At 62.9% G+C, this 24,549-nt stretch overlaps 3 protein-coding genes across 6 annotated transcripts; all 3 read right to left on the bottom strand.

Annotated features, from left to right (window-relative positions):
- Positions 1 to 15: 15 nt before the first annotated feature.
- Positions 16 to 11,923, bottom strand: WNK4 (WNK lysine deficient protein kinase 4). Its single transcript, XM_088067920.1, has 20 exons — positions 11,443 to 11,923; positions 6,222 to 6,394; positions 5,823 to 6,043; positions 5,585 to 5,742; positions 4,977 to 5,065; positions 4,683 to 4,902; positions 4,276 to 4,606; positions 3,985 to 4,115; positions 3,847 to 3,914; positions 3,616 to 3,757; positions 3,418 to 3,534; positions 3,189 to 3,344; positions 2,857 to 2,911; positions 2,583 to 2,717; positions 1,894 to 2,456; positions 1,595 to 1,691; positions 1,058 to 1,484; positions 744 to 946; positions 538 to 635; positions 16 to 457 (listed from the first exon to the last, which is right to left on the bottom strand). Exons 1-20 carry the CDS (start codon positions 11,884 to 11,886, stop codon positions 440 to 442), a joined length of 3,846 nt encoding a protein of 1,281 aa, XP_087924046.1. The 5' UTR covers positions 11,887 to 11,923; the 3' UTR covers positions 16 to 439.
- Positions 11,924 to 16,782: 4,859 nt separating this feature from the next.
- On the bottom strand, positions 16,783 to 19,490 carry VPS25 (vacuolar protein sorting 25 homolog). Its single transcript, XM_005531479.3, has 6 exons — positions 19,381 to 19,490; positions 19,100 to 19,245; positions 18,967 to 19,020; positions 18,493 to 18,581; positions 17,917 to 17,992; positions 16,783 to 17,425 (listed from the first exon to the last, which is right to left on the bottom strand). The coding sequence occupies exons 1-6, from the start codon at positions 19,425 to 19,427 to the stop codon at positions 17,313 to 17,315; spliced, it is 525 nt and encodes a 174-aa protein (XP_005531536.1). The 5' UTR covers positions 19,428 to 19,490; the 3' UTR covers positions 16,783 to 17,312.
- A 173-nt stretch (positions 19,491 to 19,663) lies between these two features.
- Positions 19,664 to 22,630, bottom strand: RAMP2 (receptor activity modifying protein 2). Of its 4 annotated transcripts, none has more exons than XM_088068112.1 (5): positions 22,272 to 22,630; positions 21,979 to 22,129; positions 20,817 to 20,933; positions 20,325 to 20,401; positions 19,664 to 20,195 (listed from the first exon to the last, which is right to left on the bottom strand). In XM_088068112.1, exons 2-5 carry the CDS (start codon positions 22,037 to 22,039, stop codon positions 19,692 to 19,694), a joined length of 759 nt encoding a protein of 252 aa, XP_087924238.1. In that variant the 5' UTR covers positions 22,040 to 22,129; positions 22,272 to 22,630; the 3' UTR covers positions 19,664 to 19,691. The 4 variants fall into 4 exon arrangements, with proteins under 4 accessions (XP_087924238.1, XP_087924237.1, XP_087924239.1 ...); XM_088068111.1 differs by having other exon boundaries at positions 19,665 to 20,195; positions 22,276 to 22,629; XM_088068113.1 differs by having other exon boundaries at positions 19,665 to 20,195; positions 20,325 to 20,398; positions 22,276 to 22,627.
- Between the last annotated feature and the right edge of the window lie 1,919 nt (positions 22,631 to 24,549).

Below are 24,549 nucleotides of genomic sequence, written 5' to 3'. Positions count from 1 at the left end.
CACACGCACAGCCAGTTTGTATTCAATCCGTGTTTATGAAAACTCTTTCCCAACACCAGTTCATAACAAAGCGCTCCTGGTGCTCCGGCAGGCGGGGCCACAGGGAGCTGAAGCCGATCCGCAGGGTGGGTGGGCTCTGCTGCAGGGCTGAGCTGCTGGCAGGGCTGACAGGCAGCGCGCCCTCAGGGCGGGCTCAGCTCCTTACAGCCACGAAGATGGAGACACCTCGTACGTGTCCTCCAGCAAAAGGGCTGGGGACAGGGGGCAGACCCCTGTGGGACAGCTCTGCACCAGGCCAGCACTGCCGCCCCTGCCAAGCCCACGGCTTCCCTGCTGCTGCGGGCTCCAGCCAGGGGGAGCAGGGAGTCCGGGCTCCGGGAGGTGCGGGGGCTCCGCCCGCCCCGGGGCAGCAGGCACTTGGATGAGGTAGTTCATGGGATCACTCTTGGCCAGCCGGCTACTGGGGAGAGAAGCAGCCGTGAACGGAGCGCCACGGGATCGGCCGGGAACGCCGTGGGGTCCGCCCCTGTCCCTTACCATGCGCCCGAGGTCGTCGGCGAAGGTGACGCCCTTGCTGAGGCGCTGCTCCTGCGAGCCCGTGCTGCTGCCGCTCAGCGAGTTACGGCGCATGATGCCTGCGGGGACAGCGGCCCTGAGTGAGGGCAGCCCAGCCCGGGGGTCCCTGTCCTGCAGCCCCCGCCCAGCCCGGGTGCCCGGGAGGGAGCGGGGAGCGGGGCCGGCACCTGCGGGCTGCGCCAGCTCCAGGCGCTGCAGGCTGTTCCGACGGGAGGGGTTAAAGCTGCCCTTGGAGAGGCGGCGCTGGCGGCTGGACAGCATCGCGGCGGGCGAGACGATGCCCAGCGGCGGCTGCTTCCCCATCCGCAGGTACAGCTCCTCGATCTCCTTCTTCTGGGCGCTCTGCAGCTGCTGCACCTCAGCCAGGTGCCTGCGGAGAACACAGGGGTTGGCAGCGGGGCCTCGGGGAAGGGACAGCGAGCTCCCCAGCCGGCCTGGGTGGGAAGATCTGTTGCCTCCCAGGTGCGGCCCCCCTGCTCACTTCTGGCGCAGGTTCTGCAGCTCCTCCCAGATCTCCTCGTCTTCACTCTCAGTGTCATCGCTGCTCACGTAGGACAAGCTGCGAGAGTAGCTCAGCCACACCTGGCTCAGCATGGCCTGCGGCACATTTTCTGTGCTCTCTTCCCCAGGACCCTCCCCTGGGTCGCTCCCCACTGGCACCGCAGGCATCGTGCCCCCCTCGGCTGACACCTCCTCAGCCTTGGGGTCTCTCTCCGCCGCCTCCAGAGGCACATCCGAGTCGCTGCTTGAGCTGTGGCTTGTGTCGGGCACCGTGGGCGGCGGGGAGCCGCTCGCTGCCGGCTCCGTGCTGTGCTGCTCCCCGTCACTGCTGCCCAGCACCGGAGAGGTCACAGCCAGGTCCTTGGCTGGTACCACCTGGAACCGGCCCAGGACCTGGGGCTTGGCTTCTGCTGGGGACAGGGGCAGCTGGTGGGGTTCAGGGCACATGGGCTGGCCGGGGCGTTGCAGAGCCCTGGCACAGGCACAGGGCACAGCCTTGGTGCTGCCCCCGTTTTACCTTCATTGATGGGTGAGAGCTGGGCCTTGGGCACGCTGGGGGCTGGTGCCTCTGAGATGATCAGAGAATGGCTGGGCTTGGGGGCACCTGGCAGCACCTGTGGGCACCTGAATACCATCAGCAGCCCCACCCCAGGTCCCGCCACATCTCCTGTCCCCTCTGTGCCCTGGGATCTGCCACCCACTCAGCCCTCCCTGCACCCCAGTGGCTCCACAAGCCACGAGGCTCCATCCCATTCCAGTGCAGCATCTGCAGCAGCCACCCAGCCTTCCTGACAGCCCCTGGACACCCACACTCACCGTGCCGCCCTCTGGACTCCCAGCTGTGGATGTGCTCAGCAGCTGCAGAGGGCTCCCCACGGCCTCGCTGCCTGTGGGGCACATTGGGGCTGGTGCCAAGGGGAGGGAGGATATGGGCAGCCCAGCAGTGGGGACATCAGCTCGCACTGACTCCAGGATCCCACTGCCAGGTGGGACTGGCTTGTCTGTGCTGGTGGGGTCGGGGTAGACAAAGCGTGGGGCACTCAGGACAAGACTCTGTGGCCGTGGCAGCAGCGGTGGGTAGAGGTGCCCACCTGAGCTGGCAATGGAGGAGACAGTGTGGGCCACGGTCATCACTGCCAGGGAGAAGACATTGGCCAGGGACAAGAGGGGGGCAGTGGGGGACAAAGGTGTGCTGGTCACAGGAGGGCTCAGGGGACTGCTGGGCTCACAGGGAACGGGGGATGTGGGGAGAGGCTGGGGGGACAGGAGGGCTTGGGGCAGGGCTGGGGGAACAGGCCCCCCTGGGGTCCTCTGGGGAGTCAGTGTTGGTGTCAGTGCTGGTGACGACGTGAGCCAGGAGGGAGTCATCGAGGCTGAGCCTGCAGGGAGAGAATCATCAGGAGCAGCCCCCCAGGGCCCTGCCTTACCCCTGCCCAGCACCTGGAGCCAGCGAGCAGCTGGCAGCCCCAGAGCAATGAACATGCCTGCCCTGCCAGCACTGGTACCTGTGGGGGACCGTAGTGGCACCGGGGCTGCCAGCGGCTCCACAGGACTGGCCAGGTTGGTCTCCGATGGGGAGCGGCTCAGCAAGGGCAGGACGGGGGACTGGACAGAGAGGCTGGGACTGGTGCAGCTCAGGTCTGTGACACAGGGGTGACAGCCAGGCTCAGCCAGGGCAGGACACGTCCTTTGAGACCCTCTGGGCTTGGCTGAGGCCATTGCCTGCCCTGCACGGGGCTTGGGGAGACGGGAAGGGCCTGCACAGGGGCACTGACGTACCACTGAGTGAGGATGAGGAGATGGAGCGAGAGAGCCCCTGCAGCTGCAGGTCCACCTGTGAGAAGGATGAGCTGAGCCCAGCACTGGGGCAGAGGCCCCAGCCAGGCTGTGCCAAGCCCCCGCTGGGCCCCACCCTGTGGGGACAGGAGCTGGAGACTCTTCTGGGCTGGGGAGCACCTTGACTTGTCACAGGAGCGGGCAAGTGACCACAGGAGGATCCTGCACCCCAGCCCTCCCCCCTGAACTCCCTGGGGCCAGGCAGCATCCCAAGCCATGCTCAGCAGCAGCAGCAGCAGCTTCCCCAGCGCTGGCAGGGCCAGGCTGGCACTCACGGGACTGCCCACAGCACTCTCAGCCTCGGGGCCCTTGGGCAGCTCGGTGCCGCTGCGCCCGTCCTTGCGGAGCAGGGTCTCCACACGGTGGATGATGTCCCGGATGCAGTTGATGAAGCTGTCCCGCTCCGACTTGAGGATGAATTCATTGTGGACCTGAGGGTGGAGGGGCTGGTCAGCACCCAGCCCAGCCAGGCAGACCCCACCTTCACCCTCACCCTGCTCTCACCATGGCGGCTGCAATTTCCTCCGGGTTGTCCCCATCCAGGTCGAACTTGAAGGTCACCATCTTGTTGTTGTAGGTCTGCAGCTGGCACTCCACCACTCGGTCACTCTTGTCGGAGATCTGTGGGTGGCAGGGCTGGCTCAGCTTGGGAGAACCTGCCTGGCACCTGCCTGGCTCCTGCCCGGCACCTGTGGCACTCACGTTGGTGATGCGCAGCCTGGACCGGGCTCGGCGCCGCAGCAGCTTCCCCGAGGCTCGCTTGGGCGGCAGCTTAGCGCTCTGCTCGCTGGCCGAGAGCCCCTCACAGCCATCACTCATGCCCGACGCCACATCTGAGGTGTAGCTGCAGGAAGCCCCAGCTCTGGAGCATCAGCATGGCCGTTCCCAAGTACCACACTCCCTGCCCAGCCCCTGCCTGACCCCCAGCCTCACCTGTCCACAGAGGAGGAGAAGCCGCTGGCGGGTGGCAAATGCTCAGTGGGCAGCTGCACGGCGATGCTCTGCAGGGAGAGGAGGGGGTGAGCCGGTGCCGCAGCTGCCCCGAGCCCCCGCCCGTGGGGCCGTGCTCACCGTGGGGAAGCAGCGCACGGGCCGGGTGGGCGGTGGGCTGGTGGGGTCCACTGCAGCAAAGCTGCGATGGGCCAGGTCTGGGGAGTCCAGGAAGCCAGAGGAGCTCAGGTACCCATCCGTCTCACAGTCGGCTGTGGAAGAGTGCTGGCATGAACCGAAGCCAGTCCCTTCCCTGGCTGGGCAGCTGGGAAAGGGCTGTGGGGCTGGGAGAAGTTGACAAAGCCCCCCACCCACCTCCCACCCCAGGTGCCCCGGTGCCCACCCAGCCGTTGCCCCTTGGTGCCTACGCACAGGTGGCCGACGAGTAGCTGGTGTGCCGGTAGGTAAAGTGCTGGTGCTGGTCAGCTTCGGGCTCCTCAGGCTCCAGGGGGAAGGTGCTGCTGAAGGCAGAGTCCCCAGAGCCAGGGGTGGCCAGGGCAGGCGTGGGGGCACCAGGTGACAGCGGGGACTTGAGCTCCTCCAGCAGCCGCAGGACACCCGGTGGCTGCTCTGTCTCCGCGGGCGATGGCGCGTCCTGGGCGCGCTTCAGCTTCTCCCGCTTGCGCTTGATGGCGACCACCCGGTCCCGCACGGCCTTGGCCACCAGCTTGTAGTCAGCCTCACAGACAAAGCCCAGGACCACCTGCACAGGAGGGAGCTCGTCACTTCAGGGTGTAGGGACCCCGCAGCACCCAGGGCTCCCCCATCTCTGTACCCACCATCTCCTGAGCCACCTCCTCTGCCACATCCTTGTAGAGCTCAAAGAGGAACTCGATGGCGTTGTTGTCCTTGTACTTGCCGTGCAGCTTCTTTGTGTCATCCATGCGCAGCCAGAGCTTGAGCCCAGACTTGACTCCATCATCCTCCTCAGCCAGCTCCACATGCACCCCTGTGTCCTCCTGGAAGAAGGAATGCTCCAGCAGGTCCTGGATGGTGTACCTGCAGAGAGCACAGTTCAGCACAGGCTCGGGGCCAGGGGGGACCCTGCCACCCCGGCCCCACTCTGCTCCCACCTCTCGTTCTTGTCCATGCGGATGCAGCCCTCAATGATCTCCTTCAGCTCGGGCACCTTCACCTTGTAGAAGCTGCTGGGCTTCAGGCCCTGGGGGTAATGAGAGTGAGCACCTCCTGTGCCAACCCTCCACAGCACGGGGCTCCTGGGGCCAGGGAACAACCAGCCCAGGGCCCCACGAGCTCTGCAGCAGTTCCTGTGGCCAGGCCACGTGTGCCTGCACGGGCCAGGATGCCCCAGGGCTCTGAGTTTCCATCCCAACAGGCAGGAGCTGGCTGTGACCGGTCAGGGCAGTTGCAGTGCCCCAGGCCAGGGTGACTGAGCAGACTGCTCCCGTTCCACCCCATTAACACACTGGCAGTGGCTGGTGCAGAGCCAGGGATGTGGGATCTGGCCAAGCCATGGCCCCACCGCCACCACCCACAGCTCCATGGCCTGGCAGAGCAACCCCTCACTGCCCAGACTAACTTCAGCCACTCACACAACCTGCACAGTGACACATTTTGACAGCAGCAAGGCCTGACAGCTCCAGCTGACCATCCCAGCCCCTTGCCCCGCTTCCTGTGGGATCAGCCAGCAGCATCACCCGCAGCTGGGGCCGAGCCTCACCGAGGTGACCTTGCGGTAGATCTGGGCGGCGTTCTGGCACTCCGAGTAGGGGTACTCCGAGGTGGCCATCTCCAGCATGCACATCCCAAAGGCGTAGACATCCACGGCCTCGTCGTACTTCTCCTCGTACATCTCCGGCGCCATGAACTCGGGGGTGCCTGGAGGCAGCAGTGCAGCTCAGGACCCCGGGGATGTCCACCCCCTGCAGCCCCCACAGCTCCCACCAGCCCGGCCCCACCTATGACACTCTTGGCAAAGGAGGCTCGCTTGAGTGTGGCCAGGCCCAGGTCCCCGATCTTGACTGAGCCCGTGGGGCCCGTGATGAAGATGTTGTCACACTTGAGGTCGCGGTGGATGATGGGGGGCGAGCGAGTGTGCAGGAAATGCAGACCCTTGAGGATCTGCCGGCTCCAGCGCTGCAGCACCTTCAGCTTCATCTCTTTAAAGCGCTTCAAATACCTGCCGGGGACCACCAGGGCTCAGACCTGGGGCTCAGAGTCGTGCCCCAGCCTTGGCTCCAGCCCACCCTCCTCCCGTTGCCGTGCCAAGCCCGCCCAGACTCAGATGAACACACAGGGCAAGCAACAAAGAGCATCTTAGCAGGGACCCTGTTCCCTCCCCCGCACGCCCCAATCACGTTTTCAGGGTGCCAGACGTCATGAGTTCTGTGACCAGCACGATGCAGATCTGGCCTTTGATAGTTGACTTCCAGGAGTCGTAGAAGCGGACGATGTTGGGATGCTGCAGCCCCTTCAGCATCTCCACCTCCTCACTGAACCGCTGCCGCTCCGTCTTTGACAGCTTCCGTGTCTGTGGGAGCCAGGGGGGGTGTGAGGAGGGCACGTGGGGTCCTGCCCAGCACAGGGGGGTCCCCTGGCTACAAAAGACCCTCACGTCCCCATCCCCACTCCCGACAAGGCAGAGGAGGCTTCTGTGGTCCCAGCACAGAGCCCGGGTCAGACCTGCTGTCGCCCAGCACAGTGGCACACACGTGGCTGGGGCCACCCTGGGCTGTGGTCCCCCACCAGCCCACCGCTCTGGGAGGGTGCAGGACAGAGGGGGCACCGAGGAATCCACGCAGTTCTCACTGCCCCGTGCTGGGGCCACGTGTCCCCACTCCCCTCACTCAGCTCCCAGCTGGAGCCCACCACACTCAGGACAGGAGCCCCACGCTGCAGCTGGCGGGGACGTGCGGGGGCTCTGCAGAAGCCGCTGCCATCCTGCCCTGTGCAGACCCGATGGCCGTGGCTCTTCTGCCCCCGCTGGGGCACCATCAGCACTGGGCTCTGCTGGCTGAGTGCTGGGCCAGCCTCAATGAGGCCTTTGTTGGGGAAAGCAGGCGGGGGAGGCTCCAGCCCAGGTTTTTCCATGTTCCTCCTGCTCGAGTTAATTAAAGTGGAAACACAAGCCGAGGGTGCTGACTGCAGCTGGGGCAGGGGCCAGCGGAGGGGCGGCCCCCTCATCCTGAAGGGACACAGCCCCAGGATGCGGGAAGAGGGGAGCTGACTGGCCAGAGCTAGAGGAGCCAGGTCCAGCCCCAAGCACGGCAGCGAGAGATCAGCCCTGGGCAGGGGCAGGAGCAGTGGCAACTCCACCACAGCCTGGGGTCCTGCAGAGCTCAGCTGCTGCAGAGCCTGGGGGCCTCCAAGCTGGGACCCCTGCCCAGCCCACATTCAGAGGCCAAGGAAACTGGAGCTGCCACAAAGCTCCCACCACCAGTGCTGCCAGAGCTGTGCTCGGCCTCTTGGCCAGTGGCCACCATCCATCAACCCCGTCAGCTTTCGTAATATTTTCATTGCATCACAGGCGGCCCCATGCCTTGGCTGGAGCTGCTCCATAATCCCCCCACATTTAATACATGCTCGGGGACAGGCTCAGCCCAGATGAGAACCTGAGCCTGCTGCAGCGGCATGAATGGGACCTTTCATATGGAAGGAGGAAAACAGCACCCGAACCCCTGCACAGGCAGCAGCACACAGCGGCTTCCCCGCCCAGTGCCACCGCCACCATCACCCCCCCGGCCCCCTCCTCCCCACCGAGAGGTGTCCAGAGGCTCCACTGCACCCCACAAACCTGCAAGGGCATGAGGAAGCTGACACGGGCTGTGAACTGGTGGGGAGTCATGAGTGGCACAACTGCTCTCCCAGCTCAGTGAGAGTGGAGAGCAGTTGTGCCATGCCCAGTTCCAGGCAGAGCCCCAGCACAAGGCCAGCTCTCCCAGAGTGGCTGGAGTAAGGTCTGGGGGAGCCAAGCATGTCCCCCAAGCCTGTGCCAGGGCTGCTGGGCTCACTTGGCATCGTTCCTTCCACACGACCAAAGTGGCAGCAGCTCCCGCTCCTGTGCGTGCTGATCTCTCCCTGTTGAGTGTGGGCATCAAAGCCCAGCCTGGCTGGAGGAACACCGGGAAGGGCAGGGCAGGGCAGACAGGGCTGCCAGCACAGACATGGCACACAGCATGGGCACACCATGTCCTCTCCTAACAGCACCCGCACAGGGTGGAGGAGGACACCGGGGATGGTGGCATGGGGACCATGAGGAGCTGGGTGGCAATGGTCCAGCCCATCCTGTGAGCCAGGAGCTGGCTGCTGAGGAGCCCAGCACAGCCAACACCAGGAGCTGAGGCCAGCACAGGAGTCGGGAGGGTGGGATGGAGTGGCCGAGGGCGGCTGTTGCCTCTGCGGCAGGAGGCTGTCCCCAGCTTGGCAGCGCTGGTGCTCAGTGCTCTGCAGCGCTCACAGGGCTCTGCCATCCCGCAGCCCTCGGCTGTCCTGCTCCTGCAGCCCTCCAGGGCCCTGGCTCTGCACTGCCACTTGTACTCTGGAGGGGGCATTCAGAGCAACACCGTGCTGGGGCACAGATCCAGCGCTGGAAAGTGCCCGGCACTCTGGCCCCAGCCGCGTCCACAGGCACAGGGAGGTCCCGGGCACCCGAGAGGAGCCAGCTCTCTGTCAGCAGTGGGTGCCACTGCCCTCCCTGTGGCTCTGTCCTGCCGAGCAGGAGCTTGTGCTCACAGCCATGTGAGTGCACACACAAGGTGCCCTGCAGCCCCAGGGCTGCTGGCTAAGGTTACCTGCCCAACCTGGGCGCCGGAGCCAGGGGAGGCACGGCAGTGCCTGCTGCCCTGAATGCTCTTGCCCACCGGGGAACCCCAAGGGGTTCCACAGGAAAATCATACAGTCAGGTATTTACAGCCCGACCCCACTCTGGGCCTCTGGTTTCCTCCCTGCTTCCTCTTTCCCCACCGCCCGCAGCACCTACGACAGAAATAGTGCCAGGCTAAAGCTGGAAAGCACAAACAGTGGGGCTGTGGAGCTGGGCGGGAGGCACAGACAGACGCTGCGTTCAGGAGAGGGGATGGGGATGGGCAGGTCCCCAGAGGGGGCTCACAGGAAGACAGAAGACAGGCAAAACCAGCCTCACCAGGCTCTGGGCAGGGAAGGACAGGACAAGGACAGTAGGGACAGCTAGGTTTGGGATTGCGATCCATCACAGCAGCTGTACCAGGTTCTTTGGTGCAGAACAGGTCAGGCCTGAGGTTAAGTATTCATTTGGAATTGAAAGGCAATAGAAGGAGAATTGTGAAGTGCACAGGACAAAGCTATTTTTAAAATAGCAGAACCACAACCATTTTTATTTGTGGTTCCAAATCCCGTATTTGTGTCACAGTGTCCAATTCTTTGCATGATTGCTGAAAAAAACAAACTTCTAAATGTCTGCATCTGTGCTCTTAGCCCTTGTGGGACACGGATTTGGATACAAGAGACACTGGATAAAGAGCAGTCAGTGGAACGGAGCCAAATACAGGGTGGGGAGGGGAGAGGGCTGGGGCAGGGGGGTTGCAGGACAGGCACGGGGTGGGAGCAGGGACCTGGCTGCACTCCCGTGGGAGGGTGAAGGCTGAGAGGGGTCGGGTCTGCCAGGTCTTCAAACACCATGGGATGCCCACAGGAGGGTCCCCAGCAGGAGCTCAGCCTGGACCCCAGCCTCTCCACAACCACCCCAGGGGACAAGTGAGTGGCTTCTGCCACTCCTGCCTGGTTGGCTCACACCACCAGCAATGGGGCCAGCATGTGCCTGCTGGACTGGGACATGGAAACATTTTGCTTCCCAACTCCTTTTTCCACTCCTGAGACGGTGCGGGCTCATCCCCTCCAGCACTGCCTGCACACAGGCACAGGGAAGAGCAGGGTGCAGGGAACGAGACGCTGCCAGCCCTGCTGGGTGCCAGGCCCTAGGGCAGAGGAGCTGAGGCACAGCTGTGACATGGGGCTGAGACCCACAGGGAAGCACTGGGGACAGCTGACTCATCCAGAGGAGGAAGGTCCTGGGCTCACCAAGCAGCTGTTCCAGTGAGTGGTTGCCACCTGAAGGGACTCAAGAGAGCTCAGGAGCATTTGGACAGAGCTGTGGGGCTTTGTGAAAGCCGGAGAACTGAGCTGGCTCTGAACTGAACTCTCAACAACTGAAGCAATTGTGTAACCCATGGGGGTGGTGGGCAAATCTTCACCTTCCTCACTCAGAGGCCATAGTCAGCCCCTCTGGAAACCACCTGCCAGTCTCTCAGGATCTCTTCTTGCCCTGCTGGGCTGCAGCCACTCCAAGGACCCAGCCCAGGCAGCTACCTGCAACTGCACTGAGCTTTTAGGAACAAGACAACAAACTCGCAAGACACGTTTTTCTGTGTCAACAAGGACTTGGACCTTCCCACCACAGCAGCCATCCCAGGGTTAGGAGCCTGTGGGAGACTTTGGACCTCACCAAAGCCCCTCCCCAGGGGCTCCAAGAATAAAAGGTAGTCCCACAATGCAGATCTCCCTGGGCACCTCCATGGACAAGATCAGGCTCATCAAAAGCACTTGAGTGGGCAAAGGCATTGTGGAGGCAACACTATCACCACTGCTCTCAGCATCCTGCTGTCAGGCTGCAAGACAGCCAAGGAGATGGAGGAGTGTGGCAGCAGAGAGGAGACGGGGACACTCCTCAGAGACCTGGAAGCACAGGTCCAGCTGCAGGCTGAGAGCCCCTGGCAGCATCACAGAAACCACACGTAGGTGACCACGTACACCACTTCAGCCAAGGTCAAGCAGGCAGAGAGCACCAAGGTCGTGCTGTACCCTGCTCCCAGCTGACAGCCAGCCCCAGCTCGCTGCAGGCACATGCCCCAGAGCGCACCAAGGGCTCTTGGAGCAAACTGTGGAGGCAGCTCCAGCGCAAGCACAGGCAGGCATGCAGAGAGGGCACTGCTGCTCTCGCTGTCCTCCTGGAGGGAAAGCTGCGAGCTGGTAGCATCAGAAAGGCAGTGGGATGCTCAGCCCCAAATCCACCTGTAAAGTGCCAGAGCAGGGACTGGCATCAAGAACATGGGCACCCTGGCACACTCCATAGTGCAGGCAGCAAGAAAGCAAATGGAAAACAGCACGTGATGAGCAGGAGGGCCAGGAGCGGCGGCACTAAGCAGGAATCTGGATCCGGGCCAGCAGACCCACGAGGCACCGAGGCACTGGCAGTGATGGGCACAGTGCAAGGCAGCGAGGGGAGCCCGCACCCACCTGCAGGTCCCTGCCCTGCCCTTCTGCTGTGGCCCGACTGCAGCGGGGCACCACAGTCACTGGCAGAAGCGAAGGCTCGAGGGTGCCCGCCCTCACCGGCACAGGCTTCATCCCGGGGAGGTGCCCCGTGGGTCCCGCACAGCACCCAGACAGGCAGCAGTGGGCAGCAGGGTCAGGGCCGGGGAGGGCTGCACACGCCAGGGAAACTGGACGGAAGAGGGTCCAAGAGCCTCCCTCGAGCCCCTTGCCCCGGGGCGGGGGCCTGGGGGTGCGGGCAGGTAGGGGTGGAGGCGCTGGCAGGGGCCGTACCTGCAGCTCGCACCAGGCCACCTCCACGGTGGTCTCCGTGTCCAGCCCCTTGTAGACGGTCTTGAAGGAGCCGCGGCCGATCTCGATGTCGAACTTGAGGAACCGGCCGTCGGGGGAGGTGGCGACCGCCCGCGTCTCCACCTCCTCGCTCTCCGTCTCCGCGGGCCCCCGGAGCTCGACAGCGGCCGCCGGCGGCGGCGACCCCCCGCGGGCTCCGTCCGGTGCCGGGTACCCCAGCAGCTCCAGCTCGGCCGAGCTCCGCCGGTTGAAGCGGGAGGAAGCACGTCGGGAATCGCGCCCCGAGGGCCGCCGGCTGCGGCTACGATGCGGGGTCCGTCCGGTGAGCCCCGGACCCGGCTCCGGCTCCGGCGCGGAGCCGCTGTCCGCCCGCTCCGCCTCGGGGTGGGGCATGGCTCCGGCAGCGGGGGGCTCGGCCGCCAGCATCGGCTCAAGCCCGGTCGGAGCGGCCGCTCCCGCGCAGCTTCGTACCCGTTGCCTCCGCCACCCCGCAACCGGGAGCGACCGCCGAGACCCGGTCCGGCACCGGCCCCGGCACCGCCGCCGCTGCCCCGCCCGGCGGCACCGCCCCCGCCCCGCCCGGGCCCGCCCCCGTGCGACCGCCGCCCCCCGCCTGCGCTGCGCCACCGGCCCCGCCCCGGGCCGGGGCACCGACACCGCACCGGCACCGCACCGGCACCGCACCGGGCCGGGGCACCGACACCGCACCGGCCCCGCACCGGCACCGCACCGGGCAGGGGCACCGACACCGCACCGGCACCGCACCGGGCAGGGGCACCGACACCGCACCGGCACCACACCGGGCAGGGGCACCGACACCGCACCGGCACCGCACCGGCACCGCACCGGGCAGGGGCACCGCACCGGCACCGCGCCGACACCCACCGGGCAGCGGCCCCGGCCCCGGGACGCTGCAGCTGCAGACACGGGCTGCGAGCAGCGGCGAGCGCCCCGCGCCCCGGCAGCGCTCCCGACCAGCCCGGGATGCCGGGATGTCCCCTCCCAGCCGGGGGTCAGCGCCTGGCGCCCACCCGGAGCCGCTCCTTGCCGTCCCCTCCCCGCAGGACAGCCCCTTCCCTGCCGCCGCCCCCGTGGGGCTCCGGGGCTGCTGTGACTAACGCAGCCGGAGCAGGGACGGAGGAACGTCCCTGCTTTAAACATTTGCTCCGAGTTTCTGACTCGGGTCCCGGAGCAGCATGTCCTGGAGCAGCCGAGTCCCACTGCCGGGACGCGAGTTCCCCCTCACGCTGCCCCAGACAATCCCGCTCGGGTTCACTACGGTCCGAAATCCTGAAATTAGGGTCACGCAAATAGGAAGAGTCGAAGGTGTGTGTCAGCCCCGCGGGAGCCAACAGCCGGACAGGAGCGTGTTGTCTCTCCAGGCTGAAGGAGAAGGTTGTTCTGCCGGTGAGGCTGTTTACACAAAACACAAAGCAATTGAGGCCACCGCTAATTTATTTTCCCTGAGGTCAGATTGTTTCTACTCAACGATACCGGAAACATTAAGGAGTGGATCGACAAGGGAATACAGTCACGGTCTCCTAAACGCTAACCTGGCACCCGCAGGGTGACTGGGGCTGCTGACCTGCAGCTCGGCTGTGGCCACGTCCCGCACGGCTGCTCCCCACAAATCCCTGCTGGCAACAGGGAGGGACAAGCATTTAATGAAATGCTCCTGTCCAACCTGTGTCAAACTGCTGGTCTCTGCTTTGCTACCTCCACCCGACCCAGCTCTTCCTGCCCAAAGCTTCCTCTCCAGCAGCAGAGGAGCCGGGTACCTCCTTCCCAACCAGGAGTTTGGCCGATGGAGTACTGCCGGTCCTGGCCGGTGTGCAGGGAGCAGCAGGCACATCCCCAATCAGCTCTGCTCTGCTTGGAGCATGTGAGGGGCACGGTCCCAGGTGAGCAAGCAGTGCTGGCAGAACACCACGTCCAGCACCGGCCCCTGCAGGGCTCTGCCCATGGCCACCGGAGCCAAAAGGCCAAGGCTGGCACAGGTGCAGTGCTTGCACTGGCCCTGCCATGGGTGACTCTTGGGTTGTGAGATGCAACATGGTTTGACTCAGCTCTGTTAAACGACGCTCTTTGTTCAGGTGAGCCTTGCCCAGAACCTGCCCGCTTCTCAGCATTGCCACAAAGGGGGGAATGCTGCCCCAGGCCCTGTAGGTTGACTCTGTGGCTGCCCCCATACAGGGGTCCCTGCCAGGGCCCATGCACTGCCCAGGCTCAGGAACGCAGCCCAGGCTGGCAGGGAGCCCCAGGTATCCAACAAGAGACACAGAGCCCGGTAGGGATCTCAGCTTGGTTCCTGGCAGGCTCATGTCTCCTTATCAAGGGTTTCCATCGTGAAATGAGATGCCTTGGAAAATCCCAGAGGAGCAGGGGAGTATCCCAGTCCAGTGAGGCCCCTGCAGACAGGAGAGGAAATTAGGGGTGAAGTTTGCTGCAGCTGCTGCCCTCCCACACATCCCTTGTGAGTGGTCTGAGAAATTCCCTAAATGATCCCGCAAACGCCACTCCACAGCAGAACTTGGCAGGGGGGAGGCAGCTCAGGCAGGGGAACAGGTCCTCTCCTGACCTGGCCAGGAACACCAATCTACAGCCAGCTTGGCCTGAAACCAGAAGGCTCCTGTTCCACAATCAGGCGCCCACTGCAGCTCCCCAGCGCTATCAGGGTGACATTTCTGGGCTGCAGGTGCCAGTGCCTGCCTTCGCTTTGAGGAACCGCCACAATCAGAGAACATAACCCATTTCTCGCCTGCATTTGGCTGCCAGAAAGAGTACAGAGGACTGTGCAATCACTCTCCTCAGAATTAGATCATGAATCAAAGCCCTGCTCAGCTCCAGGCTCCACCAAGCCCTGCCAGGAATTGTCTGTTCTGATCCCAGAGCTTGGGGCAGGATCACAGAAGGGCCAGGGTGGGTCTGGATGAAGGGGATGTACAATTGGGGCTGCACAGCACAGGGTGCCTGCCCCAGGAGTGCTCCAGAGACACCCAGGGCTTGTTTTAATGTTGGCTTCATCACCCATGGAACCTTCTGTGTCTCTCACCCTAACTCACAGGAGTTCAGGGAGGTAGAGATGGCACCCAAACCTCAGCCGTGGCTGCAACCCTGGGCAGATCACTGCAGAGGATTTCCTCAGCCTGGAGGCACAGATGGGACCTGCCTGCACGTTCATCACAACATATCAAGTTATCAAACTGAAACAGTTCTTGCTCCTGAGCAGCTGCATTAAAATAAAACCTCTCTTGGAATCTTTCCTCTTTGACCAGTGGGATCCAAGTGTGCCCAGCCTGATAGTGCCTTATCTTGGCCCCAGCCCCTCTGAGCTCTGCCTCGCCCTGGCCAGCGAGCCCTAATCACCACGGCCAGACGTGGCAAGGGCCTCTGAGGGGCCACAGGAGGAGGGGGTTGTGCCAGCTGCTCCCCCCACCCAAAACCACCCTGAGCCACCTCCTCCAGCGAACCCCTCCCCAGGGCTGTGTGGCTGGGCTGGACAGCACCTCCACAGAGGGACATCTGCTCCCTCCAGGGCGGCAGCACCAGCCAGCAGCAGCTGCTCTGCTCCCAGGACTCATGGCACAGCCTCAGCAGTGACACCTCAGCCTCAGCAGTGACACCTCTCTGCAGCAGCACTGCCCAGCCCAGGGAAGCTGGTCCCACGGGGTCCCCCACAGGTACAGCTGGATGTGGCCTCTGTAACCAGCCCAGAGGGTGTGGAAAAGGAATTTTACACAATGTCCACTCTGCAGAGGGGACATACTCTTCCTCCTCCTCCTTCTCCCCCCCCTCACTGAGTAAGCAACTAAATAGGAAGCTGAAAAAGAGAAGGGAATTGCTGCCAGGAGTGCCTTGGAATGAAAAGCTGGTTTTAGGCTTATCTAATGTCACATCAGCCATTTCCTAAGAAGGGAGCAAATTTAATTAAGAACACAGACTCCCTCAAGGACAGCCAGGTTACATACGGCACTCCCAGCCTGGAACACAGTGCTGGGAGGTCGGCATCGTGCACACAGACAGCAAGAACAGACACTCCAGGCCGGCTGCTGAAGGCTCATTGTTTGGGATTAAATGCAGACGCCTTCAGGCACAGCACCCTGGCTCTCTGCAGGGGTACAGGAGCAGCAGGGCAGGCAGAGCAACCACGGAGGGAAGGGAAAATGCAGGTAGCATGGGGAGGAAAACTGAGGCAGATCTTGGACATGGAAACAAACCCAGGGCAGACACTGGGAGCACATAAATCCTACACACAGACTTTGCGGGCTGCATAGAGGGATGATCCCTGATGAAGCAGCGACTGTGCCAGCTGCGGGGACAGATGCACTGCAGAGCTCGTGGGACATGCCATGGCACAGCCTTTGAGCTGGCTTTGCTCAGCACTGTCAGTGCACAGCAGGACCATGACAGAGCTCGTAGGGGTGGTGGTCCTCAGAAAAGAGCCCACACTAGCCCATTGTGCCAGTGACTCATTACAAGCACTGCTGCTGCCTTTGTTCAGCAGAGAAGTGCTGGCACTCAGGAATTCCTCCACAGCACTGCTGAGCCTGGCATGGAGAGGAAGCCTGGGCTCCAGCACAGTTCCAGAGCAATGTGCCCACACCAGGGCAGCACATCCCACCGAGTTCAGGTCAATGGGCTCCTGCTACAAAACAAATTTTTACATTTCACAGCCCCTAGACTCAGCATCTCACTGACATCAGCTGTCAGGAGCAGGTGAGCCAGTGCTGGGTTGTCCCTGAGGGCAGGGAACACCAGACAGGGGCAGACAGTGGCAGTCTGTGGGGTGCAAGTGTCATCTGCTCTGCTGGATGCCCAGACTGACCACACTGGCCTGACCTGAGGTCACTCCAGCACTGCTCCCAAGCTCTGCCAGTGCCATGCACACAACGATCAGGGCAAGGTGATCCTGTCCCAGCACAGCCATCTGCTTCCCCAGGACCGACAGGGTCAGCAACTGCACCTGGGCCACGGTTTCTGACAAGGTGAGGACTTTGTTATCAGCACTGAGAGACTAAAGCTGAGTCATCCCTCTCCCAGCCACAGTGGTACAGAGCTTACCCCATCACCTCTGCACAAGCCCAGGGGCTTCCAGCAGGCTGCACATGCAAATTTGAAGTAAATGTCCTGAGGAGGGCAGTGAGTGTCCCCACAGGCCACAACTCTGTCAAGTGGAGAAATGCACTTGTGCTGCTGCTTCCCACCCTGGAACCACTGCATTTCCCTGGGGCAGCGAGGAAATATGACTGAAGGGCAGAAATGTGGTACACTGCTCTGTTTTGCTTCTGATGGAAAAATAAAGATAGATGAAAATAGCCAGGCTGCTCTATAAATACATCTCATTTTAATCACCTGAAATTAGTTCCCTGGCTTCCCCCAGCCTGCTTGGCAGCAAGTGCATTTCCTTATGCCACTGAGGGCTTCCACAGCGTAGCAATAATGGCCAGTCCCCAGCTCCTGCCTCAGCCCTGGCACTGCAGCAGGACTGCAGGACCCAGGCTCATGGCTGGCAGGGATACAGGGGGGCCTTTGAGGCCAAGCTTGACCAGCCAGCTGGGACTGCTTCGAGGCCATCACAGGAACAGGGACCAGCAGCAGTCCAGTTTCACTTCTGGGTGGTCCCTCTCAGAACTGCCTAGAGCAGCTTTAGCCTCTCAAGCACATCAACAGGGAGAACAGACAGACAGAGGATCTCAGGATATTCCTAAGTCTTTGGAAGGGCTCGCAGACTCATCTTGACCCAAGAAATCCCAAGATGCAGCTACTTGCAGTCACAGTTTGAAGCCAGGCCCAGAGAGCAATGCTTGGCTGCGAGACCTGAGACTGCAGTGGGCAAGGGGAGGAGACTCCTGTCAGAAGAACTTCACACCTCGGCCGTCATCCAGCGTGATAATCTCAGCCTTGTGCTCCTGCTGCAAGGCTTGCAGGGCTCGGAGCAGCGTAGCCTCATCCAAGCCGTGAAACTCTAGGGAAGGACAACAGGAAAAAAAATAACATCAGGAAACAAACAGGCTTGTGAAGTCCAGAGACTGGGGGCAGTGATGCTGAGGGCTCTGAAGAGCACCGTAACACTACAGCAAATCCAGAGTCACGGCTACACTGACAAGCTCATCTCTACATATCTGCTTCGGGAACAGAGCCTAAAGGTCAACAGACAGCAGTGATGAGTCACAGCAGCCTGGAATGCAAAGCAGGAGCTTGTCTTGAAAACAAAACACCCCTTACTATGCCAGATAAAATGATAGGCACTGGGGAAAATGCAATTACAGAGGGGGATGATCCTGCAAAGTGATAAAAGCCTTTGGAGCAGCACGTGCCAATGGCAGGAAAGGGTGAGTTTGCATCTGAAATTTCAAAACATTTAATCCAAAAACTTTAATATGACAGTCAACTGTCTCCATGCTCCAATCCAGTGTGCTCTGAAAACCTGCTCCAGAACATGAGCCCAAACTTTACCTTCATTCTCTGTATCATCTCCACTGGCCAGTTCATACAGTGTGAACACAGAGTTGGTCAGGCCATTCCTTGACACCTGGAAACACAAAGGCAATATAGCAAATTTCATCCGTGTGGCTGAACATCCTTGCCCGGTCTCTCACACATCCTGGAGCGTGTAACACAGAGCATGCACAGCACTTGATAAACAGAAGCACCCTGGACACAAGCTGGGGCAGAGGAGTCAGGAGGTGCAGGCTGAGGGAATGAAGACAGTCCTGCTGCTTTGCTCTTCCTGCCTGTGTGTTTCACAGTGAGGACTTGGGCCATACAGAGGCCAGGCAGTGACACTGCCCTGCCCTCACCACGGGACAGCCAACGGAACTGAGGGCGGACAACACCACCCACCGCTCACACTGCGGCTCACAGCAAGTGACAAGCTGCTAATAAGTCCTCCCCTCTCTGCAGCAGAGAGAAGTGCAAGGAGAAAGGTAAAAGCAGTGAGGAAGCAAGCAGTGGTCTTTTCCAAATGGCAACCAGGACCCCCCATCCTCATGGACACAGCCTGGTCTGGGTGTGTAGTCCCTGTGCTCTCACCCATTGATAGATGAGCTTTCCCCATTCTTCTGGTCTCTTCCACATGATCAGGAAGCTGGTTTTGTTTTTATCTAACCATTCCAGGTTCCCTAGAAACAATAGGGAACAGGGATTTAAGCAGAGCACAAGTCAGAAATAAGGACCAAACATGCAGATTTCAGGACACACGCAAACACTGCACCCAGAGGCAGCCTCGTGGACCAGCCCCTGCCCTACAGTCCACGCCGACTTCCTAAATATTGCCGCGTCTACAGAAAGTGATTTCTCTGTCGAGCCCTCTCTTCCCCACGCAGCTAAATCTGCCTGCAAAGGCAGGGCCGGCTCCTGCAGAGCCGCGAGCAGGCCCGGCCCGAGCAGCTGATCCCCCAGCCGCGGGACGGGCAAGCCCCGGCCCCGGAGCTGCCCAGGGGCTGCTGCCCTCCCTGCCCTGCGCTCTGCGGGGAGCAGGGACGGACGAACGGACGAGGCACCCACCGTTCTTGCGGAGCTCCTCCAGCACCACCTGGATGGATTCCAGCGGCAGCTTCCCTGGGCGCGGGTTAAGGAAGCGTTGACGGAGGTGTGGGATAGGGGCGAGGGGGCCGCGGGCACCGGGCCCAAAGGATACGCTGGAGGCGGTGGTTGGCGAAGAGCGGAATGTCCTGAGCCTCCCGCACCGTCATGGCGGGCAGCCGGTGCTGCTGGCTGTACGCGAGCGCCAGCGCGCACCAGGCCGCGAGCTGCTTCTGCCGCGTCTCGCCATTGGGCTGCAGCCTGTGGGGTCGGGTCAGCACGGCGGCGGAGGGACACCGGCACCCCCGGCCCGCGGCACCCGAGCTCCCAGCCCCGTCCCACCCCCCCAGCCGCAGCCGCAGCCCCAGCCCCAGCCCCAGCCCCGGCCGTGCTCACGTGAAGAAGGGCGGGAAGCTGTACTGCCAGGGCCACGCGAAGCTCATCGCCGCCGCCGCCGCCACCGGAACCGCCGCCGCCGCTTGCCGCCCCGCCCCGCCCCGCTTCCGGCCCCGCGCGGGCCCCGCCCCCGCCAGCAGGGCCCGCCCCCGCGGGGACACGCCCCCGAGAGACCACGCCTCTGTGCGATCTCGCCCCTCATGTAGCCCCGCCCCTCGGGCCGGCGGCGGCCCCGGTTCTGGTGGCCGGTGTTGGTCCCGGTGTCCCGCTTGTTGTGTTCCCTACGGCAAGAAGCTGCCGGCAGGCCCGTGCTAGGAGGGCGCTGGCGGTGGGAGCTGGCACGGGCCGGGGCCGTGGAGGGATCGAGCGGCCGAAGAACCAGCGCCAGGCGTGGAGGGAGAAACGTTTAATCCCGGGCCGCAGGGTGGGGAAGGCGCAGGAGGAACCGGCCGCCTCAGCAGCGCGGGTTGGTGGCCCCGAGAGCCCACCGGGCGGTTCGGGTGGTCGGGCAGCCCCACAGCCGGGGGTCCGTGCCCTGATGCGGGACGGGAGGGCAGCTCTAGGCCTGCGCCTTGCCGTCCTTGCTGCGCCAGATGACCAGGGTGACAAGGAAGGGGATGAGGCAGATGGGTGCGATGATCATGGCCAGGAGCACATCTTCGGGTGGGTCGGAGTACACTGGATGCTCCAAGGTGCAGTTGTGGAAGTAGAGGTAATGGCTCTGGAAGATGTACTGCTCGGCCAGGGCGTTGGGGTAGCTGTAGTTCAGGTGCTCGGCCCAGTACTCCAGGCAGTACTGCAGCTCGCTGTAGGGCCTGGGAACAGAGCGGGGACATGGGCAGGGGATGGGTACCGGAGGCACAGAGCTCAGACCAGCACTGCCCTTCTGGACTGTCCAGCCCCTGCACCCTGCTACGACAGGGGAAGGTCCTGCTGCCCCGTACCTGCTGATGACTTTCCACTCGCACATCTCCGATGTCGTCACATTCCTCATCAGGTCGACGAAGTAATTCCAGCACTGCTGTGTGAGGTCGATGTAATTCCCCACTGTGAGGAAAGGTGCTGAGCACAGGCAGCATGCCTCTGCCCACAGTGCGTCCCTGCCTGCCCCTGCTGCCAGGTGACACCTGGCATCTGGAGCTATGCCCAGGCCAGTGGCAGAGACATCAGCACAGTGAGGGATGGATCCCACAGCAGTCCTGGGATGCTGCGTGGAGCCTGCAGCAGCCCAGGGCAATGCCAGGGGCACAGAGGGAGGACAGGCTGCTGGCTGCCCCCACTGTGGGCAGTGGCAGGGAGAGTTTCATGGCATGTGCCAGCTATTTTTGGGATGGCTAAGGGAAAGGAGGGGTCATTCTGTGGCACAGGGCTAGCCCTGGCCAGGTCACCATTTGTCCTACAGTGCTACCTGGCCTTCACTGAACCCCAACACTCACCCATAAGCTGGGCTGTCCTGTTGGACATGGCCATGGGTGGGCTTGTCCCAGCGTCCTGGCTGAAGCTCGTTGTTGTTGTCACAGAGTCCGTCTGATAAAGGCCAGCCCCCAGGAGCACTGCAGAGGGAGGGACACAGGGTGAGACGGAATGTAGGGTCTGGGGGGGGTAAGAGTGTTGACAGGGCTCCAGCTGACAAGAGCTGCCCTGGCTGGGTCTACAGGAAATAACTGCTTTTGGGTGTCCCTCAAGGGACACTGGAGCCAGCAGGTGGGGCACAGGGGGCCAGAGCCTGGCACATGCCGGGGCTAGGGCGTCCAGCCCCCCATATGGGCAGGGACTGTGGAGAGGGGCTAGCCAGGCAGCAGGCAGCTATCCAAAGGTTTGGAGGGGCTGTTTAGGGGCTACAAACCCTGAGCCATGGTCACAGCATGGGGGTAGACTGGGACCCCCACCCATGGGGAGCCAGCGTGGTGCTGCGTTGCAGTCGGACAGGGCTGGGCAGGAAGAGGAAGCACTGGCCACAGCACAGTGCTGGAGAGAACTGCTGGAGTGTCCCTCCGCCTGCCATCAGTCCCACACCCAGCACAGCCTGCCAAGGGCGTGGGGCACGTCTCGCCTGGCCCATGGGAGCCCCATGGCTCAAGGAAACTGCCTGATCAATCTTCTGCCCTTGGCTGTGGGCCTGAAGTGTGGGGCATTGATGCTGGCTCTGTGCTGAATTGCCAGAGTCGGCCTGGCTTGGTCTATTTGTGGGGAGCTCTGGCACAGCTGGACACTGGCCACGGGGTGCTCCTGGGCTGGTACACTGGCTGTGGTAAGGGCAACCCACCCTGTCCTGATCTCTCTGCCTGACGGCCCCATCCAGCCCCGCTACGGGTGCTACAGCTCCTGTCCCAGCCCTTTGCAGGGGCTCTCTGCCGGATCGTGGATGAGCGCGGTGGGAGCCGCCCCACAGCACCTGGTGCTCACCTGCCACTGCCCCCCGGCCATGCTAGCGCTGCCCCAGCTAACCTCGGCGTTGACAGGCTGGTCCCATCTTGGGGTGGGGCGATGGGGCGGGCTGAGTCAGGACCCTGGCCCCAGGCCCCACGAGTGGGAGGGCGGCCACGTGCGGGGTGGTTCGGGCTGCGGAGCCCCCGGCGCCGCGCCCCGAGCACTTACCCCAGAGCAGCAGCAGCCCTTGGGAGACGCGGCCGGAGCTCATGTGCGCGCGCGGTGCCATCCTGCCAAAGCCTGCCGGCTAACGACCGGGACAAGGATTTCAATGGAAATAACAGGAAGCAACTCCTTTCCTCTGACAGGGGCAGTTTGACTACAGGAGACGTGTGAAAAATGAGATTGCTCAGTGCTGCTCTGAAGCGGCTCTCCCGGCGGGACCCTGCGTTGTCCCGTGCGGTGCCGGCCCCCGCGGGCATCGCTCCCGCACCCCGGCACCCACGACACCCGAGCCTCACCCACCGGCCTGGAGGATCCAGTCCCTGCACAGCACGTCCAGCGTTACGAGGCCGCGATTTGTTTACTTGTGTATTTCTCTTTAATCCTGTCTGGGCTGGGTTGTGAAATCCCTCGTCTCCTGCGTGGAGGGCAGGCAGCCCAGCAGCGGGGGGAGTGGACGGGAAAGCATAATGTCCCCGGACGGGCGCTGCCGCCCGGGAATGGGGGCGGCAGGGGGACCCACGGCCCCAAAACCGCAGTTTCTGGTTCACCCGGGCCCCCCAGGAGCCACTGCCGGGGCAGCCCCAGCTCCTGCCCGTGGCCAAGGAGGGAAGGGTGATGACACAATCTACCCCCAGGCACGAGGCCGAGGAGGTGGGGAGAGGGCAGACACTTGGCCGACCCTGGCAGTCCTTGGCTCCAGTGCCTTCCTCCTGCACTGACCAGCCTGGCGCCTGCTTGACTCTGCCAGAGCCCCCCTTCCTGGAGCAGATCCCGTCCAGGGGCCCATGTCGCCCGAGGTTGTCACCGAAGGTGACTTCAGCCCGCGGCTCTGGAGCATTCCTACACGGGACCTTTCACGCCTGGCCGGGGCAGAGCGCAGCCCAAAGCCTCCCCTTTAACAGCTGCCTGCAGGCACGCAGAGCAGGGACTGCGCTGCAGTGAAGAGCAGCTCGGAGGGACCCTCCCTGCTGTGGATCGCGCTGGGCTTCAGCTCCCCAGCAAAGGTCCTGGCAGAGCTCTCTGATGCTTCCCGGGCTGCAGCAGCCACCTTCTGCGGGCCAGTGGCCACATCTGGAAGTCATCCCCAGCACTCCAGTGGCTGCAGGGCTGGAGCCCCCGGTCACTCTTTCTGGTGGAGCCGGCGGAGCCTCCAGCCGGGTGGCAGGAGCCACTGCCAGGGAGACACCCAATGATGTCAGCGCGGCCCCAGGGCTGGGACGGCCGCCCCCCCTCCTGGGCCATCTGGAGGGGATGGGCAGGGACAGGACGGTGGCTACCTGCCAAGGGCCTGGGCTACCCACCCAGACTGGCATCCCCGGCGTTCCCTGCCAGCCCCCACCTGGGGTGTGGAGGAAGGGGACCGGCCCATGCAGGGTCAGTTGCCTGAGACTCTACTCCCAGTGTTCCCCCCAGGCAGATGGAGGGATCTAGAGCCCCGTGCTCAGCCTCCCCTCGTGCCATGGGACCCACTCCAACCCCAGGGAATCCCAAACTCCCCACCCCTGCTCTGTCACCCTCACCCTCAGTCCTCTCCTCTCACTCATTAGTTACCAGGATTGGGTGGGAAGGAGGCTGTCACTGGCCCCCCCAAAGACCTGGGGGCACCCAGGAGATGGGCACCTTCTCCCTGGGATTTGAACCCCTTTCTGGGCTCTGCTAAGTGTGAGGGCAGCTGCAAGGGGCACGAGGCAGCTAAGCCCTATGGCCACAGCCACACTGTGGGGCCAGCTGTCCAGCTTGGGGAGCCTGGCCTCTGTGCAGCTGGTGAAGTATTGAGTGTGGACCTGCAGGAAGGTGTCAAGGATGGCTCCAGGCCAGGGCAGGAGAGCAGCTGGGTGCCATTGGGAGCTCGCTGTAGGTTGCTGTGGAGGGGACAGCATGAGGCCAGCCAGCAGGGCAGGGGACACATCCCTGCGATGGTCCTGCTCTGAGTGTGCCTGCAGCACTGCTGGTGGATGGGGAGGACAGCCAGGATGGCAAGAGGGCAGCTCTGCTCACCATCCTCATCCAGTAGTCACCTGGAAGAACAGACTGTGCCATTGGTGGTAGGACCTGTTGGTCCAAGGGGTGCTGGACATTGCCCTGCCAGTGGTAGAGCCCCCCACTATAGCACTGCTGCAGAAGCCAGGGATGGAGCCACATGGGACATGGCACCAGGGTATTACCTTCATCCTTGAGATCCCCATGCTCAGTGTTCCCGTGCCCTGCAGCAAGGAGACACAGGATGCCACGGCTGCACAGCCAGGATCAGCCCCAGTGCCCAGTTGGTGGTCCCAGTACATCAGAGACCCCTTCTCCTCCTCCCTGGCCAAGCTGAGCACAGTAGAGGTGAAAGGGCGAAGGGAACAGGGGACTCCTGGCTCTGCCTTGGCCTTTGCAGGCTGGAAGAGAAGTTTATAAACCAACGCCAGCACTGGGGGCAGAGAAGTGCATGGCAAACCCTGCTCAGAGATCCTCCAAAAGAAGGCCAGGAGGGGCCAGGTGAGCTGTCCCCCAGCACAGCTGCACTGGGACAGAGGAGAGAAATGGGCCAGGGGACCTAGGTGGGCACTCGCTGTGTGCTAGACACTGTGC

Source organism: Pseudopodoces humilis, chromosome 29 (assembly GCF_049639895.1).
Source record: "Pseudopodoces humilis isolate 2021_Gansu_Grassland_sample_001 chromosome 29, ASM4963989v1, whole genome shotgun sequence".
In the NCBI taxonomy this organism is placed as follows: Eukaryota; Metazoa; Chordata; class Aves; order Passeriformes; family Paridae; genus Pseudopodoces; species Pseudopodoces humilis.
The sequence above is the reverse complement of the archived record's forward strand: the minus strand, read 5'-3'. Positions and strand labels throughout refer to the sequence as shown.